At 37.3% G+C, this 17,373-nt stretch overlaps 1 protein-coding gene across 2 annotated transcripts; it reads right to left on the bottom strand.

Annotated features, from left to right (window-relative positions):
* Positions 1–4,463: 4,463 nt before the first annotated feature.
* On the bottom strand, positions 4,464–16,124 carry LOC132149380 (transcription factor MafK-like). Of its 2 annotated transcripts, none has more exons than XM_059558566.1 (3): positions 15,974–16,124; positions 6,306–6,380; positions 4,464–5,283 (listed from the first exon to the last, which is right to left on the bottom strand). In XM_059558566.1, the coding sequence occupies exons 2-3, from the start codon at positions 6,348–6,350 to the stop codon at positions 4,855–4,857; spliced, it is 474 nt and encodes a 157-aa protein (XP_059414549.1). In that variant the 5' UTR covers positions 6,351–6,380; positions 15,974–16,124; the 3' UTR covers positions 4,464–4,854. The 2 variants fall into 2 exon arrangements, with proteins under 2 accessions (XP_059414549.1, XP_059414548.1); XM_059558565.1 differs by having other exon boundaries at positions 6,306–6,384.
* Between the last annotated feature and the right edge of the window lie 1,249 nt (positions 16,125–17,373).

Here is a 17,373-nt window from a genome sequence, read left to right on the forward strand (position 1 = left end):
CTGTTGTCTGCTGCTCTTTGAAACCTTTGTATCACACATGCCACACGGACAAAGTGGGGGACTGAGCACTGCCCCCGCTTGATATGGAGGTTCATTAATTTTCACACCAGGCCTTCAAAGAGTGTGAGATCTGATGCAAAAATGCAAGTCTCGGCCATCATAGCGTATTTTAATTGCAAATCATTTGTATTCAGCCATTATTTGGTTGGTTAAAGCTTTAACCTGTTACACTGTAAGTGTATAATGGCACAGGTGTTACTGGGGTGTGTTAATTTGTTAATGTTAAATTATCTTGTTTAGTTCTCCACTGTTTGCCTTTAAAATGCAGTTTGCCTAAATTGTTTGTAAACAGTCCAAAAGGAAATGCATATAGTTAATTATACCAAGCTATTGAAATGTTTATTTACTACGTATTACCACAAAGTCCTGGTCAGTACTATCCAAACAGAATTGAAAGTCTTTGAAGCCGTCTTATGAAGTTTGAAGTGAAGTGTCTTGATAGAGAATTGTTTTTAAAATATCGGTTGATGTATTTGTTAATCTGATTAAACTCCAATAGTTAATTTGGTTATGTTTTGCAAATACTTTCAGCAAAGAAAAGGACTTCAAAATGTAACAGCCTATGTTTTGTGATTCAGAGTTGCTCTCTTCCCTTTATAGACAAAATAAGTCAACTTATTTTGTCTATAAAGTAGCCATACTTGTAATCTTTGTTAAATGGATATTAAGAGGCAGCATTATGCGAGTATGACTTGTGCCAATGATTGCTGCCTTGCAGCTGTGAATGAAGGAATTGAAGTGTGTATAGCCTATTGGTGTGAATCAGAGTATATGTGGACCTAGTCATCTGTAAACAGATACTGGATACTGATATTTATAAGAAATAAATGATGAAAGGGAGTGGATTTTTTTTTCTTTTAAACAAAACTTGTGAATCAAACCAGATTACATGAGAAAAAGCTTTATTTAAAAGTACAAAACAAACACTGCAGACTTTGTACAGGAATAATTTACCACCTCAAATTTAGCCAGAATGAAAAAAAAAATATTTCATTTGTACATGAGGGTAGTTCATTGAAACGAAAAGAATGTAAATAAAATAATTTAGATGTTGGAAATAAAAGAACAAAACAAAATAAATATCAAAGATCAATGTGATACAAGCAGATTAATGATGAGAATCATGAATATGATTAATCGAAGCCTAGCTTTTGCTTCCTTTCATGGTGTCCATATTTACAACTGCTTTTATATATAGCACAACAATCACGCCAAGGAGACATGTCAAACAGGCAAATCTGTTCAACGTGGTTGTACACGGAAATAAGATTTTACAAAACAACCACACCCTTTCATACAGTACTTAAATGATGACGAGTTAAAGGCACTATTTTAACCACAAATAACATGACTACTTCCCCCAATACCTTACAGTTTCATATTAGCATTGACAAATATAAAGTAATAATTTGGAGCAGCATACTTTATATGTCATGGAGTTTCTCTAAGATTTTTATAGGCAAGTGTGTTTTAAAGAGCATTGGTTAAAATTCCTATGTGCGTACATGGTAAATAGCTTTTAAGAATTGACTGAGCACATAATATATACTTTGAAAAATAGATATATTCATATGTAAAATATAGAATAATTTATCCCATTCAGCCCAAAAGGCCACATACAGCATACATAGAATAAAAAATAAAATGAAAAAAGACAGAAAAAGTACCCACTTAGTTTAAAGACCATCTTCATCATCTAACCGTGTTGGGGGGAACGTTTACTGCACAAAACTTGGGAAATGTCTACAGGCCTCAGTCACAAGATGACCTGTAATGCCTCGGTCAGTACTGATAACACAAATAACTAAACTAACTGGCCAAAACCACTGGCCTCCCTGTAAAATGACAGAATAGCTCTGTGATGGCATGTTGTCTTCTTATTAGTCTAAATTAGGGCATTACGATCTAGTTACTAGAGGGTGTGTAGCTTGTTTAACTCACAATAAAAATAATAAAAGAATAGAAATGAAGTGAACTTTAAAGAAAGCACACCGATGGGTTATGGCTTTGGTGGCAGCTGAAATGAAAAGAGCAATGCCTCAATAGTCCAAGAAATGATAGCTCTTGGTGTCATCAGCATCCGATCACAGCATTTAGAAAAATAGAGAAATACAAATCACCACCAGATGTCAGTGTAAAGCACAGAAAGAGCTGGTTTGTCAATTTCTCTCTCGCTCTCTTTTTCAAAAAACAAAAGTACACTCTGTCACTGTACACTCTAATTTCATAAAGAAGTGACACATAACACTTTCTATCAAGGGAAGTAAATGCTGATAAATTCTAATATTATGTAATGTATTAGGTCTTGGCCACACCATGACAAATGGAAAATTCCTGGGATTTTTTTTTCACTCTAAGGCTTTTGTTCCCTAAAAGGAAAGTAGAGACAACTATTTAAAAACCCATAAGACCAGAGGAGAGGATCTGGCAACCAGAGCTGTGGTCACATTTAAAAGTACTGCACAAAACACTTTCACAAAGAGAGGTTCTGACATGGTTTGAAATGCTAGCTGTAGGACCAAAAACAATGGCAAATAAATGATGAATACTGAGATTACATGTTCTTAAAATCTGAACTCTTAATATAAATATCCACAATAGTATCTGAACACTACCATTCACCATAAAACTAATAGTGTGTTAGGTTGTATGAACTGACATATAGAAATTAAGAGTGGGAGTTTAAGGCTAAACCACTGTGATTAAAAATGAGTAAAACAATCACACCAATCTGAAGATGTTTCATGTACTGGATACATATAAACTATAGAAACAATGGGAAACATTAGATTGGATTATGTTTGGGGATAAAGAGACATATAAAACTTGTGGAGACATAAAAATGCTAAGAGCTCAACAGGACCCCAGAGATGTGGGGCAAACAGCACAACACCCCTCTAATGCTTCCTGCAGTGGTGGGAGGGCTCACACGAACAGTCATAGCCACTTAGGTAAGAGACAATCCTGATTTCAGCCATCTTGATTTTTATGACATATCAGTTTTACCAAATATAAATGTTGTGTTAATGTTTTAGAGATTAACTTTTGAGCTGGTTTCAGGACACCAGGATTCTCCTTACCCAAGAGCCTGTGTCGAAATATCAAATTTTTGCATTTTATATACATTTTAATCAGGGTTACCAACACCGGCAGTGGCACCTTTTGTGACTTAGCAGAAGGAATGCTTTCGGAGTGGACGGAATTTTCTATATGAAATTGGGAGCTTAATTTTGACATTATTTTTAAGCTTAAGGCTGTTAACTCAGTTCTGTAATATACAGGTTATAACTGAACTGCATTTGTTTTTTGTTTTTTTGCCAAGACAGCTCCTGTCATCATTATATATCCAATATGGATTATCTACCATTTTATGGTGTCGTGTAGAATTAGGTCAGGAAAAACGGTATATCTTTGACAGATGTGCTGCTTGGATGTTATCATCAACACGTTACACTTTGAGGATAATTAACTTAGTACTAACTAACCTCTCATAAAACAAAACACTCCATGAAGTGCCCTTTTCTAGAAACTCCGTTTACAATGTAATTTCAGTCTTGAATATTCACATACATCAGTCTGCTTTGCAAGTGCTTCATAGTATTATACTGTAATTCAACAGTTAAAATAAGTGCCGTTTTCCCATTTGGGATCCCTATGTTTAAACTGCTGACTAAGAGAGAATCCTCTCATTTCCCATTGGATAATTTGCTGTTTATCAGTAATGTAACGCTTCAGGATAAGGATTTGCTCTTGATGTTGATAACATCATTCTCAACGCTCTCAGCTTTGGACTGTGTTGGTCACACCTTATACTTTACCAGGATCAGAATCGCTGGTCTTTCACAATGACAGGTATCATTTTATAGTATTGTATTAAGAGTTTATGCTAACGTATTTCATGACGCAAGATGACATCACAAACTATTTCTGATCTCCTTTTCAAAGGTTTGGGCTGGGTAAAAAAAAAGTATGCTTTTGCTCACCAAGGCAACATGTTTTGATCAAAAATACTGTAAAAGCATTCATATTGTGGAATATTATTACAATTTTAAATGTATATATATTTTTTAAATGCTTTATTATTCCTGGGATGCAAAGCTGAATTTTCAGCATCATTAAATCAGTCTTTAGTGTCACATGATCCTTGCCAATATGCCGATTTGCCGCTCAACAAACATTTCTGATTATCAATGTTGAAAACAGTTGCTGATTCATATTTTAGAGGAAACCAGGATTTTCAGGATTCTATTGATGAATATTGTCTTTACTGTTACTATGATCTATTTAGTCCTTGATGAATAAAAGTATTAATTTCTTTTTAAAAAAATAAATAAATAAACCTACTGAGTCTGACCCCAAACTTGAACGGTAGTGCATGTTTAAATTATAAATATGTATAATAATTTGTCATGGGCATCATAGCTGTCAAACCAGTGCTGCCATGGCAGGTTAAGTCAAGTACTATCTCACACATTAACAAGTGCTCATCTCTGCTAAGTCTCAGCCTGTGGTGAGGTTGAAAGAGTGGTCAGTGTGCCCTGCCGGTGCCGGAGGTTATAGCACAGTGCACAGACAATATAGATGTTTTTTTGTATGTATAGGTGTTTTGTGAGTGTGTAAAAGAGAGAGAAGTGAAAAAATAGATGCAGCCTGTTGTAGTCACGCAGATTAAGGCCTCCACCCTCCCCTCAGTCTGACCACTGAGCTTCCTCTCAGTTTGGGTCGAGCGGCGGCCCGTGGGCCAGTCTAGATTCAGAGCTGGATTGGACCAGAAGGAGCTAGGCAGGATCAGGACTACGAATGTGCTGAAAAAGGGGCAGAGCTGGGGCTGTGATTGGCAGACTTGACAATAGTGATGACACTGGTGGTGGCCACCTTACCAGGAGGCCCACGAGTCACAGTCCGGGCAAAGCACTGCAGGGCCTCGTATTTAGCACGAAGTGCGTCCAGCTCCAATCGCATGCTGGCATTTTCACGAGCCAGTTTGTCCACTTCTTGTTGCAGCTTTGTTTTTTGCCGTTCAAGCTCCTCTTTCTGTGTGACACGCTTGATGCGGCAGCTGGCAGCATAACCGCGGTTCTTTAGTGTGCGCCGCCTCTGCTTCAGCCGGACCATGTCTTCCTTTGTCAACCCGCGCAGGTGCTGGTTGAGCTCCCGCACCGACATGGCCACCAGCTCGTCGTCACTGAGCGCTGGGGCATTCTCACCCACCTCCTTCTTGACCTGAACCACACAACAGAGTCTCAGCAAATTTACCATCATATTTCACCTTGCAATTCAATAGAGAAACAAAAAGAAGGTATTAGCTAGATAGTAAATATACTACAATTCAAAAGTCTTTAATACTTATTAATACTTTTATTCATGAAGGAAGCATTAATCTGATCAAAAGTGACAGTAAAGGTCACTACAATGTTACAGAAGATTTCTATTTCAAATAAATGATGTTCTTTAGGGCCAAATCAAAATCAAAAGTTTACACAACAACTGTTTTCAACTGAAATGTTTCTCGTGCAGCAAATCAGCATTCTAAAATGATTTCTGAAGGATCACGTGACACTGAAGATTCGAGTAATGATGCTGAAAATTCAGCTTTGATCTCAGGAAGAAATTACCATTTAAAATATATAAAAATATATTATAATAAATTATATTGTCTTTACCATAAATGTATTTCACAATAATACATGTTTTACAGTATTTTTTACAAAAATAAATGCAGCCTTGAGAGATTTTAAAAAATCTCCCATACAGTTACAATTAACAATATGCACAAACATTTTAAAAACAAAATGTATATACTACTAGTAATATTAGATATATAATCAAATATACTAGAAGACTAGAAATAATTAAGATTAACTGACTTCTGAAATAATATGGTGCTAAATGTGTGAAATATATAGGGCCATCCATATAACGTGGAAAAGAAACTTTTCTCACAACGTAGGTTTTTCGATAATAAACATTCCAGAAATTATAGTTCAGATCAGGAGTCTCCCAACTTGGTCCTAGAGGGCCGCTGTCCTCCAGGGTTCAGCACCAACCTGCCTCAACATACCTGCCTGGAAGTTTCTTGTATGCTCAGTAAGACCTTAATTAGCTAGTTCAGGTGTGTTTTATTAGGGTTAGATCTAAACTCTGCAGGACGCAGCCCTCCGAGGCCCAGGTTTGGAGACCCTGGCTTTAAATAATAGATATGAATCATATAATATAATCTATGAATCACATAGAAATGTTCTTACCTTTAAAGCTTTGCCCGCTTTAAAATGAGTCGTCATGCCCTGCATACAAGCAGCTAGTCAGAACTCCTCAAAAATCTGTCTAAAGAAAATAACAGAAAAGAATTAGCATATTCTACATAAAGGTAATAATAATAATAAAATTTAAATTAAACCATTAAGGAACTTTGTGTATGTGTGTGTGTGTGTGGTTGCACGTGTCATTCTCAGACTCGTGTCATGTACATTGCAATAAAACTGCTGAGTTAAAAGAAGTTTAGACAGACAGACAGACAGACAGATAGATAGACAGACAGATAGTGATCTGTCTGAATGTCATCTCTTTCTGCCTGTATGTTTCGGTCTATCGTTCTATTTAGCGATTTGTCTGTATGTATCCATCTATCCATCAAAATCTAATTATTAAGTATTCTTTTAAATATAAAAAGTGGTAGAACCGATGGAAACCTTTTTGAATGGAATGTCAAGTTTTAGTTACGTTTTAAATGAGTCTGTCCTTGTGTGTGTGTGTTTGCACGTGTCATTCTCAGAGACTCTTGTCATGTACATTGCATTAAAACTGTCGAGTTAAATGAAGTTACGTAGAGCGACCAGCAGAAGTCAGCACAACTCTGTACAATATCAGTGAGACAAGGGATACCCTGTTTACTTGCTGATCTCGCGTTCTCACGGTGGAGCTCACTAGACCGTTACAAGAGTGCAATAATAGAAGCAGGTCAGCTCTCGGCAAGAGGCTTTGTCTGATCTCTCCGCTTAGCCGTTCATGCAAGGCTATTTTAGCCACTGCGTTATTTTTTAAAAAGGCCACTCTGTGCATTCGAGCTCACAGCCTCGAGACACCCGCCACCACCAAATATAACCAAAAATACACACCGCGTGAGACACGCGCTCTGCGGGTTCCATTTCAGGAGCGTCAGAACGCGTGAACTCTGCGCAAGATTGCTGCCATGGAGACACGCTGCAAATGGATGTGGGAGTGTATGTCACGTGATCAGAACAATGGTAAACAAGACTCATTCATAAGCTCGCCACACATGAGAACCACTCTCAAAAACTAGCAAAAACTCAAGTAGACCCACTACAGAATTAGAGAACTGTTGAAACAATGTTGAAACCAAAATAACAAGTAGGGATGATATTAAATAAATAAATAAATTGTAGTAAAATGTAAAAAAAAAAAAAAAACAGCTTAGGCATTTACATGCAAAGATATAGACAGATAGACAGACAGATAGACAGACAGACAGATACATAGATAGATAGACAGACAGATAGTGTTCTGTCTGAATGTCATCTCTTTCTGCCTGTTTGTTTCGGTCTATCTTTCTATTTTGTGATTTGTCTGTATATATGTATCCATCTTTCCATCAAATTATTATGAATTCTTTTAAATATAAAAAGTGGTAGAACAGATGGAAACCTTTTTGAATGTAATGTCAAGTTTTAGTTACGTTTTAAATGAGTCTGTCCTTTGCTGTTCAGTAGGCCTAAATGGAACATTCCAGGAGGCTGTCAGTCACATGGGAATAGTTTCCCTTATACAGTCACAGTTCTATTTGTGCTTTTAGACAATGTTCTCTATCAGGTTTAGAACTGTGGCTGAAAGACTGGATCCTGTTACACTAGGCTTTCCTGGCTCGTTTCATGTCCTTATTTAACTGCGCATGTTATATTTAGCACTGAGTGCTGACACAAAACTCCAGTTACCAGTGACACAATTTTGAGTGGAAATATTATAAGCAACTTATTAAGTGAAGTACTTGTGGAATCATACTTTAAAGCTACTCTTTTAACTGCAACTGTTTCACAAGTATGATTATTCCTTTGGGCTATTACTCTTTTATTCCAGGATCAAACATACATTCCATTCAGAATGCATTAATTTGAAGCACAGATACCCCATGTTCTAACTTCCGCAGTCGATTTCTCTTGTCCAGGCATCTGGCCTTCAACCGTCTGTATTCCTCAACCATTTTAAGTGATAGCTTTGTATTGTTGAGAAATCTTTAGTAATGGTTACATTAAGTATCTTTGACCAGTGAGCAGATTCACTGCCTTGGGCATGTTTGGTAAATTCGGAGTCATTCTTTTGATTTGGTAGTAAACCACACCAGACGTGCATCAGTTGCTGGTTTAAATGTTTCAGTTATGATGGGAAAAAAAAGAGTATAGATTGGGTATGAACTGAGCAGCTGAAACCAAATATCAACATGGGGGGAAAAAAACACTTAAAGCTTGATTCATACCATCTGGCCCTTGATGTGAGGGCTACATTAAGGGCCTCTCAACTTATTTGGCTATAATCAGACTGGTACCTGAAAAAAATCAATATTGCTTTATGTTTGAAAAATGAAAGCATAAGTGAAATTGCAATGGCACCCTTTGAAATAAATCAATTGAATCACAATTATATGAATTTCAAATCTGCACTGCGCCATGCAAAGTCATCTAAAACTGTGCAACAAACAAACAAACAAACAATGCAAGTCAAGCTCTGACATGAAGAGTTTTCCTAGACAGCAACTTGGCTCAGCATGGCTGATTTTAAAATGGCTGTGACAGGGGAGATCCTGCCTTTCTTTCCAATGAGGACCATGACATAAAAATAAAAAAATGCTTCCCTCCTCTATTCATGGGGCCTTCAGCCTTTCAGGTCTCTCTCTCACACACACACACACACGCACACACACACTTCCTTGAAATTCCTTCAGCACATGGTCCCCCTTTCCATCTGTGCTGAGAACTGGGGTGAACTGACAGGGGGCCTCTCTTTACTGCTCAGCCCTCACAGAGAGGAAAAGCCCAAATGTCCCAAGGCCAGAGCCGGGGTTTCATAGTTTCCTGAACATAAATTATAGGACTGAACGCTGCCTTTGATGCTGAACATTTGATAGTCCATATGAACACTAGTCTTCTTATCATGGATTCTAAGGGCAGAAAAAAAAAGATTTCTTGTTACAGCACAAGGCTCTGTAATGGAGGCCACAAAGAGTGTGTAAAGTGTGGATAATGGAGAGACATTCCACACACACTGACATTAAAAAGGGGCCCCATGTTCCATTCAGAGAACTGCATACTCAATAATACTATGAATAATGACCTTATTACATGACTACAATCATCTAAATATAACCACATTCAATCCATGTTATATTTAGTGTCACTTGTTACAGTGTGCTACCGAAACATTACTCAAATAATAAATGGAAATGGCATATAAATGCATGTGATTAGTTTACAGTCATTGAGATTTTGTACATCAACAGCGAATATCCATCCAACTATTTTCCAATTTGCTTATCCTATGTTGATATATATATAATATAATCATTAAAATGTAATTTTATTAATAAAAAAGTAATTTATGATTTCATTTAATAATGTGCTTAATCACATATTTGATGTATAATGTATATTATAAATAATTATTTTACAATATTTAAATATTTAGCACTCATTGCTAAACTAAAAGTTTTGACAATATTAAATAGTGCTACTGTGCAACCTCATGTCGCTTATGACTAAATTTCACTCTTAAATACTTGTTACAGCAAGTTTACTTTATTACTGCAAGCACAGCATTTTGGTCGAGAAGAGTTGCTTGTTTATGCATCATTGTGGTAAAGCTACGATTACATCATCAGATGGATGTAAGGGATGAGAACTGGAAGCCCCAACATCCACATCCTTTTCTGAGTAAACAATAACAAAACTGCAGACCTCTCTGACAGAGGCTGATTAATGTGGTAGAGTTGCCTTATTATTTCATATGAACCATATACTGGTTCATCAAATAATATTGCCATGCTTACACAACAGCATGCCTGATTTGTGTTGCTGTAATATGTAGGCACATGCAAAACTGAAACTATTCAGTAATCACAAGGTGAAGCTGTTCAGACATGTCAGTGGCATCACATGGATGTTGGTCACAGTATTAAGCCCAATCAACAACCTTTCTGTCACACTTCAAGGGTCAGCCTCTATTGCACATTAGTGTTAATGCCATGATTTGGCAGCTCTAGGTTACAATGGAAATGATTGCCTGTGTCAAGGTGCACTGCCAAACATCGCAGTCATTTTCCACAAACTACAAACCATGATGTAAACTACTTTGGCGTCACATAACTTACGTTTCAAGTAATTACTTACAGGACATCTGATCCCAATAAACCAAATGAGGCGGATTATTACTAATGTTTGCTAAAGTATTGCATGCTTTGGCTGATACGGGGATGACGTTCTTTCTAGGCTCCCTGAGCAATATGGCTGGGAAACTGCATATTTGAGTCTTGAGATTGTGAACTTTCTCAGAAGCAGCCCACAAAGGACCTCCCCTCCTATGGAATTTGACGCCAGCGTTGCCATGTTAACACTTGTGAGATTCTCTTGTTTTGACCACTTATGAAAGGTAGAGAATTGAGACAAAGCCTTGGACAAAGCCATACACCCCTTCAAAGCCATATGTGCTTGTGTTCCCATGATAAATGGAGGCCTGGCTTGTCTTTGCTGTTGTTTTTTCTCTTTCGCTCGACTAGTTAAGCAGCTAGGCTGCTCCACTTTGCAGCCAGCTGCTATGTTCCTGCGCGAGCGAGTAGCAGAAGGCTTTGCTCTGAGTCTCTGTTTTTCGCAGGGAGATGGAAAGCTCCGTCTCTTTTGGTCCTAGCCTACTCTTTTCCACAGCGGTGCATTCACAGTGATATTATGTAAAGGAAATGGAGAGCATAGCAGAGCCGTGAGTCATGCTGTTTACTGGTAAGAGTGAGGACGATCAGCATGGAATCACACCCTCCCGAACTGACGTTTCCTGGAAAATCCTGTTGTTTCACAGGGGCGGAAGGAAAAGTACGTGGAACCTTGGGGACGGTTAGCATGGTCACCGGAACCTTCTGCAAATTGGGAGGAGAGGTAGCAAGAGCAAAGCTCCTTTCCAACTGGGGACGCAGGGATTCAATGGAATGTCAAGTATGTGCTAACCAAATACAAACCCGCCCAGTATGTACGGCAGGGAAGCAAGTGCAACGTGGTTAATAAGGGAAGAACAGCAAGCATATGGAAAACCATGACATGATCAACTTTGTTTTAACTCATCTTAACTCGTATCTGAAATAACATCCACCCTCATGCCATCAAAGATCTACGCTTAACTAATGCTCTACAGCAAACAGGACAAACTGAAGGATCACGCAATGAGGCATCAACACATCATAGACATATAAACATCCAGTTTTTCAAGCTCTTTAGAAATAAGCACCAGACAGCTCTTCCACAGACCTGAACACAGTGTGGTGAGGTCAGTTCTGTGACTCCTGTCTGATCCAGAAACTGGTAAACGGCAACAAGAAAACAGCAGGGTATTTCTTTGTGGTCTACGTAGACACCCTATAGGCCAATAAAGTTATGTTGGCTCATATCACATAATTCCCAAATCTGGCAATGGTCAAATCAAACACAGGTTCGTAACTTAAAGGGGTCATATGACGTTGCTAAAAAGAACATTATTTTCTATATTTGGTGTAATGTGTTTATGAAGTTTAAGGTAAAAAAAAAAAAAACTTTTCACATAATGTACATTATTGATTCTCATCTATGCCCCGCCTTTCTGTTTTTACAAAGCTCATCGTTCTGAAAAGCGAGGTGTGCTCTGATTGGCCACCTATCCAGTGCTTTGTAATTGGCTGAACACCTCAAGCGTGTGACGGAAATATTACACCACTTTACATACTGTGATGCCGTGTCCCAGTGCAGCAAGACAAAAACAATAAAACCCATTATAAACCAGGTATCTGTTGCATCCAGTGGGGACATAATTACTGATTATAATGACTTATACGGTCTTTTTACACATTGCGTTTCACGCCGCATAAACATAAAACCATGTCTGCATTTGTGATCGGAGAAATGACAAACAACAAGCACTACTCTACACTGCTCAAAACTCACGTTTGAATCATCAGTTGGAAATTCTTTAAATATGAAAACGTACTTATAGACTGAGTCAGAAGCGCCAGACTTTCCTTGCAAAGTTGAAATTGCCCCACTTTATAGAAACAGACAACAGGATTGTAAGCTACTCTCACAGGAAACAGTCCTCATACTTCATAAAATACGCTGCAGTGCACACATCTGAAAATTTGGGTTTAACTATTCTGGAACAGTGTTTTAAATAGAACTAAACCACTGATTTCTAGTTGTGTCCTCTTTTGTAAGGCCAAACAAAGTAGTTTTGCTTTCACAACCAAACACACAGCTTCTCCACAACATGGCAGCAGCAGCAACAACAATACTACAGTGAGAATCAAAGTTATGCCTCCTTTCTTTGCGTGAACATTGGGCCGGCATTATGCAAATCTTCCCACATCATGACATAGACGTGGGGCATGTTAGAATGAGCCATTTAAGGAGGAAGTGGTTGACTTAACTTTTATAAAGGATATCTCTATGGGTTGGAGACTTTAGTCTTTGCCACTTTAAAAATCTTCTTTATGCACCAAGAGTTTGTGACACTCCAAAGAGAAAGGAAAAATTAAAATCGTATCATATGACCCCCTTTAACTGCAATATTTCAGTTTTTAATTCATGATGACTGGGGATAATGTCAAAGCATAGGTTAAGATGTGGTGCTCGGAGAGAAAGCAATGGGTGCGCTTGATGTGAGAATTGGGTTTGGAGTTTCCCTGTGTTTCATTTTGAGTTTCATTCACTTTTAAAAGCCACTGTCCTAACCACAAAAGATACTGTAAGAGTTCCTGTTCACCAAATGCACCATCTAAACCACATGATTTATTTCTCCAGTGATTTTGGACTACACTATCTTTAGAAGTGAGATACCTGATGCTACAACAATAATCATGAACTAAAATTGACATCATGTGATTAACACAATACTGATGGTAAACTGTTTACTCATAGAGCATCGCTTAGTGACAAGACACGAGTGCCTGCCTCCTTCTAGTGATCCCACGTGTGTGTCTCATGACAGTACAGTGTGTGCAGTTCACTTCCCCTGGGTTTCTAAATGCAAGATGTGGGAGGCCATTGCCACAGATACCTCAGCTACTCTGAGTCAGACTGCCTCTCAGACGAGGTCACACAGCCCTGCATACACCGTATGAATAAGGAGACATGACATGGTTGCCCTCCTCCATGATTTTCCATATCAATCAAGATGGGACAAAATTCACCACAGAACACAATAATTGCTCTATTATCTGTGCCATCTTCTGCAATATGCTCTTAAATCAATGGAAACACAAACATAATCTGACCCCAGCAACTATTTCAAAGTAACGACCGGCACTCAGTGCAGTTTCCCCTTAGCTCTGCTCTCAGGACTCTTCCTGGGCAATGACTGCTGCTGATCTAGCAGCCTCAACAACTGATCTTCTGCTGACTCTGGAAAAACAAAGCTAAAGATTGGAACACAGCAACCCCTCACAAGTGGATGGTGTCCTTTTTATATTCTCCAGGGTGTGGAATCAACACCAGTCACCAGTCAAATGTGGATACTGTTTTAAACAGGGGTGGATATTTTTGCTCATCTACCAGTCGCTGTGGCGGCCGACGTGTAGAACGTCTCTGAATGCTATTACATAAAAAACAACGATGCACACATTCGATTTTATTTTGAGGAACAGATGAAAGGCATGCTTTCAATGTGCTTGCCTGACTTGCTGTTCATCATGCATGCTGTATGAGGGCTTTCCATTTACCACACGTGAATTTCCTTACCTTACAAATGAAAGTTTTGCCTTACATATAAACATTTTAAATGTATTGTAAGAGGTGATTCAGTTGCAGTTCACTATAAATTTATAGTGTGGTAAATATAAAATATAAATTAATTATAACAAAACCCCTAACAGATTCATAAACCTCCATGTCACAGCATAACAAATTAATAACTCTAACTTACAACTATTATATCTAATTTGATCTGCATAGTACACTATCATTGTGCCACATCTTATATAATACTTATATTATATAAAACTATATAATATATCGTAACTAAAATAATGTGAATTATGAAAAGCACTTTAAATACATGTACTTGACTTGGATCACTTCTGTCAATGTACATTCATAGCTCTCGAGGAAATCCAAATATTTGTGGCTGTACAAAGTTCTACACAAAGCTAAAGCAACATAACAACTGTGGGGTTAAAGGTGAATTATAAAAAAAACTGTGTGAATGTAAAGTTAACAGAGACCCTAACTTAAGTGTGATAATGTGAATATATATATATATTTTGGTCCACTTAAAATGTCTTTGCATATTTATTTAATAACAAATATATAGTAATTTTATTTAGTCAATTATCCACAGTGACTAATAGGCAAAAAAAGTTTGCTTCCCACCCTGATTGTACTTATTGTGACATTTCATACCAACACATACTCTGTCTGACCATTAAACTTGCATTCACCTAATTACAATGAACGGACTTTACTTTTACCACATTAAATTGATTCAGAACTGCTATTTTATCGTCCATTATGGAAATGAATCACATTATCCAGTTATGACTCATTTTTCCTGTGAGGGCGTTGCTCTAGTGCTAACCTGCCAGAATAGAGTGGACGCAATCATTTTTAATGTCTTCATAGATTTTTCCAATCACCTACACATCACAAACTCATATACATTCCATTCCATATGTGCTCTTTACACAAACTTGTGAAAATATTCAATCACTAGCTTGTTATCACGTCCTAAAAAGTGTCCTAGGTTTTAGTAGACATGTTTAAGGTGCCACATGCTCCTTTATTATGATAGATAATAATTTAAACTATCACTTGTTTTTGCACTGCGCAACGATAACATAAGGGCTGTTTATAGAAGGCACAGTGCAATCTTTACGCTTAAATGTAATACTGATCACGCAGTGCGCGAAAATCTGACATAACGTCACCCTATTCTTGAACCCTCGTGTTGATTAAAGAGCGCGAGAAAACCGAATCTTTCCGCGTGGCTGGTGATTATTCTGGATCGATATAAAAGTCATTCCGACGATTCAAAACTTCCAATAGTGCTCGCCGCACAAATATGCCCTTTGTCCCAGAATGCCTAAATCCCCACCACGTGTTATTTCCTAGTGTAGTATCATTAATTATTTTGAAACATGACAGCTGTAAACAGTTTTACACTGGAAAAAAAGTTGGAATCGTATCGCCAAATTGTTTTAAAAGTTACAAGACGCCGTTGTTTACTTCGTTAAAGATGCGATACGATAGATTTACGCGTTCTGTTTAAAATACAAGTAAAACAAACTTCCAATGTACGCAACATTATAAAGTGCCAGTGAGAGTAGTATGCTTATAAAAGTGATATTTTTTATTTTAGTTAAAAAAAAGAGCAAAAATTCCCAAAAAGTATTTGTAGGCTAAATTCCAAGTTGCAACCTTTAACACGTGTCCATTCCAGACCGATACATTTTTGTTTTTATAATCAAATATTTCACCCATTACATAACTACTTATGTTTCATGTTTATAATAAATGCAATTCCTCTAGGAACCTTATCACTTTATAGAAGAATATATAACGCTACGCATCAATCGACTACACAAATATTACGGATAGGCTGAATTCTTCTCCGTCATCATGAGAACATCAGCAATTTCGAGAGGAATTTCAAAACATCTCCCAGAAAAGCTCGCACACTGTACCTTATGAACGCGGAATCTCTGAGAAGTGTCCTGGAATCAACAGGTCGAGCCCTGTCTCGCGTCCTGCAACCGAAGCAAAATGTTTCCCTGAACTAAATTAACTACAAAACAACAACAATGTATCAACATTCCACTCTGTGCTTCCGCAAGCACTGACGTCAGCGACTCCTCGTGACCGCCCCCTCCATTCATGAAAATAACTTTATGCTGACGTCAGTCAGGCGGGAAACCAGGGGAGGCCAGAAATAGACGCAACTGAACACTTTGGGGAGGTTTGTTGTGTTTATCGCTAAAATCGAGCATTTATGGGTCAAATTATGTGTACATAAAACGAAAAGTTATTTTAGCACTTGGTGGAATGATCTTGAGGTAGACATTGACAAAAGGTCGAATTTGTTCGTCAGTGTCCTAAATATATCTGTGGTATGACATGACTGTTATTAGAACTCATAACGTTACTCCCATTTAAATCTTTTATTTATTATTATTATTATTTTTGTCTTTCTGTAATGTCAGTGTTTGTGTATATATATATATATAAGATAATAATGATAATAATAATAATAAAAAACCTTCTGTATTGCACGTCAGTGAAGGGAATCCAAAGCACCTTCTCTGTCATAAAAACAGTTGTTGAAAATAAGTAGACGTAGTAGTTGCAAACACCATCTGTGCTCACACATGACAGTATCATTCTAGATTATGTGATTTTATGCATATATAATTATAGCCAGTTAATTTTTGAATAGGAATGTAGATATTCTATGCACAACATTGTGTTGATGTTTAATACATCAAGATTAACTAATGAAAATAAGGAATGAAAATGAAATTTTGCATTATTTAAAGTAACAAAATGTTTTATGCTTTTAGTTTTAGTTAACTATGATAACCCCGCTGTGGGGTAGATACAAAGTATAATCTCATATAAAAATAAATATAATATGATAGTGCATTTTGCTTATTTACAGTGAATAAAAAGATAAATCAGAATAAAATAATTACAGTGTCCTCCATAAGTATCGGAACAGTAAAGACATAATTGCTTTCTTTGCTGTGGAATCAAGAAATTTGCAAATATGATTAGTTTATGTGACAAAACTACAGAATGTCACATTATATTATTAGGTCTTTCGACACATAAATGTTTTACCTAATAAAAAGGACAGTACTTTTAGGGTTCATCCAACTATTTGATGTGAGCATAAGTATTGGAACAGATGAATTCAAGACAGATGTAAAAGATTAAAAGCTAATATTTAGTTGCAGATCCCTTGCATGCAATCAAAGCAGTGAGTATGCAACCCACATACATCACCAGACTCTTGGTCTTATGCTTTGAAATTTTCTCCAGCCTTTAATGCAGCCAATTCCAACTGTTGCTTGTTTTATGGAGTTTC

The sequence above is a fragment of the Carassius carassius genome, chromosome 9 (genome assembly GCF_963082965.1).
Source record: "Carassius carassius chromosome 9, fCarCar2.1, whole genome shotgun sequence".
NCBI lineage: Eukaryota > Metazoa > Chordata > Actinopteri > Cypriniformes > Cyprinidae > Carassius > Carassius carassius.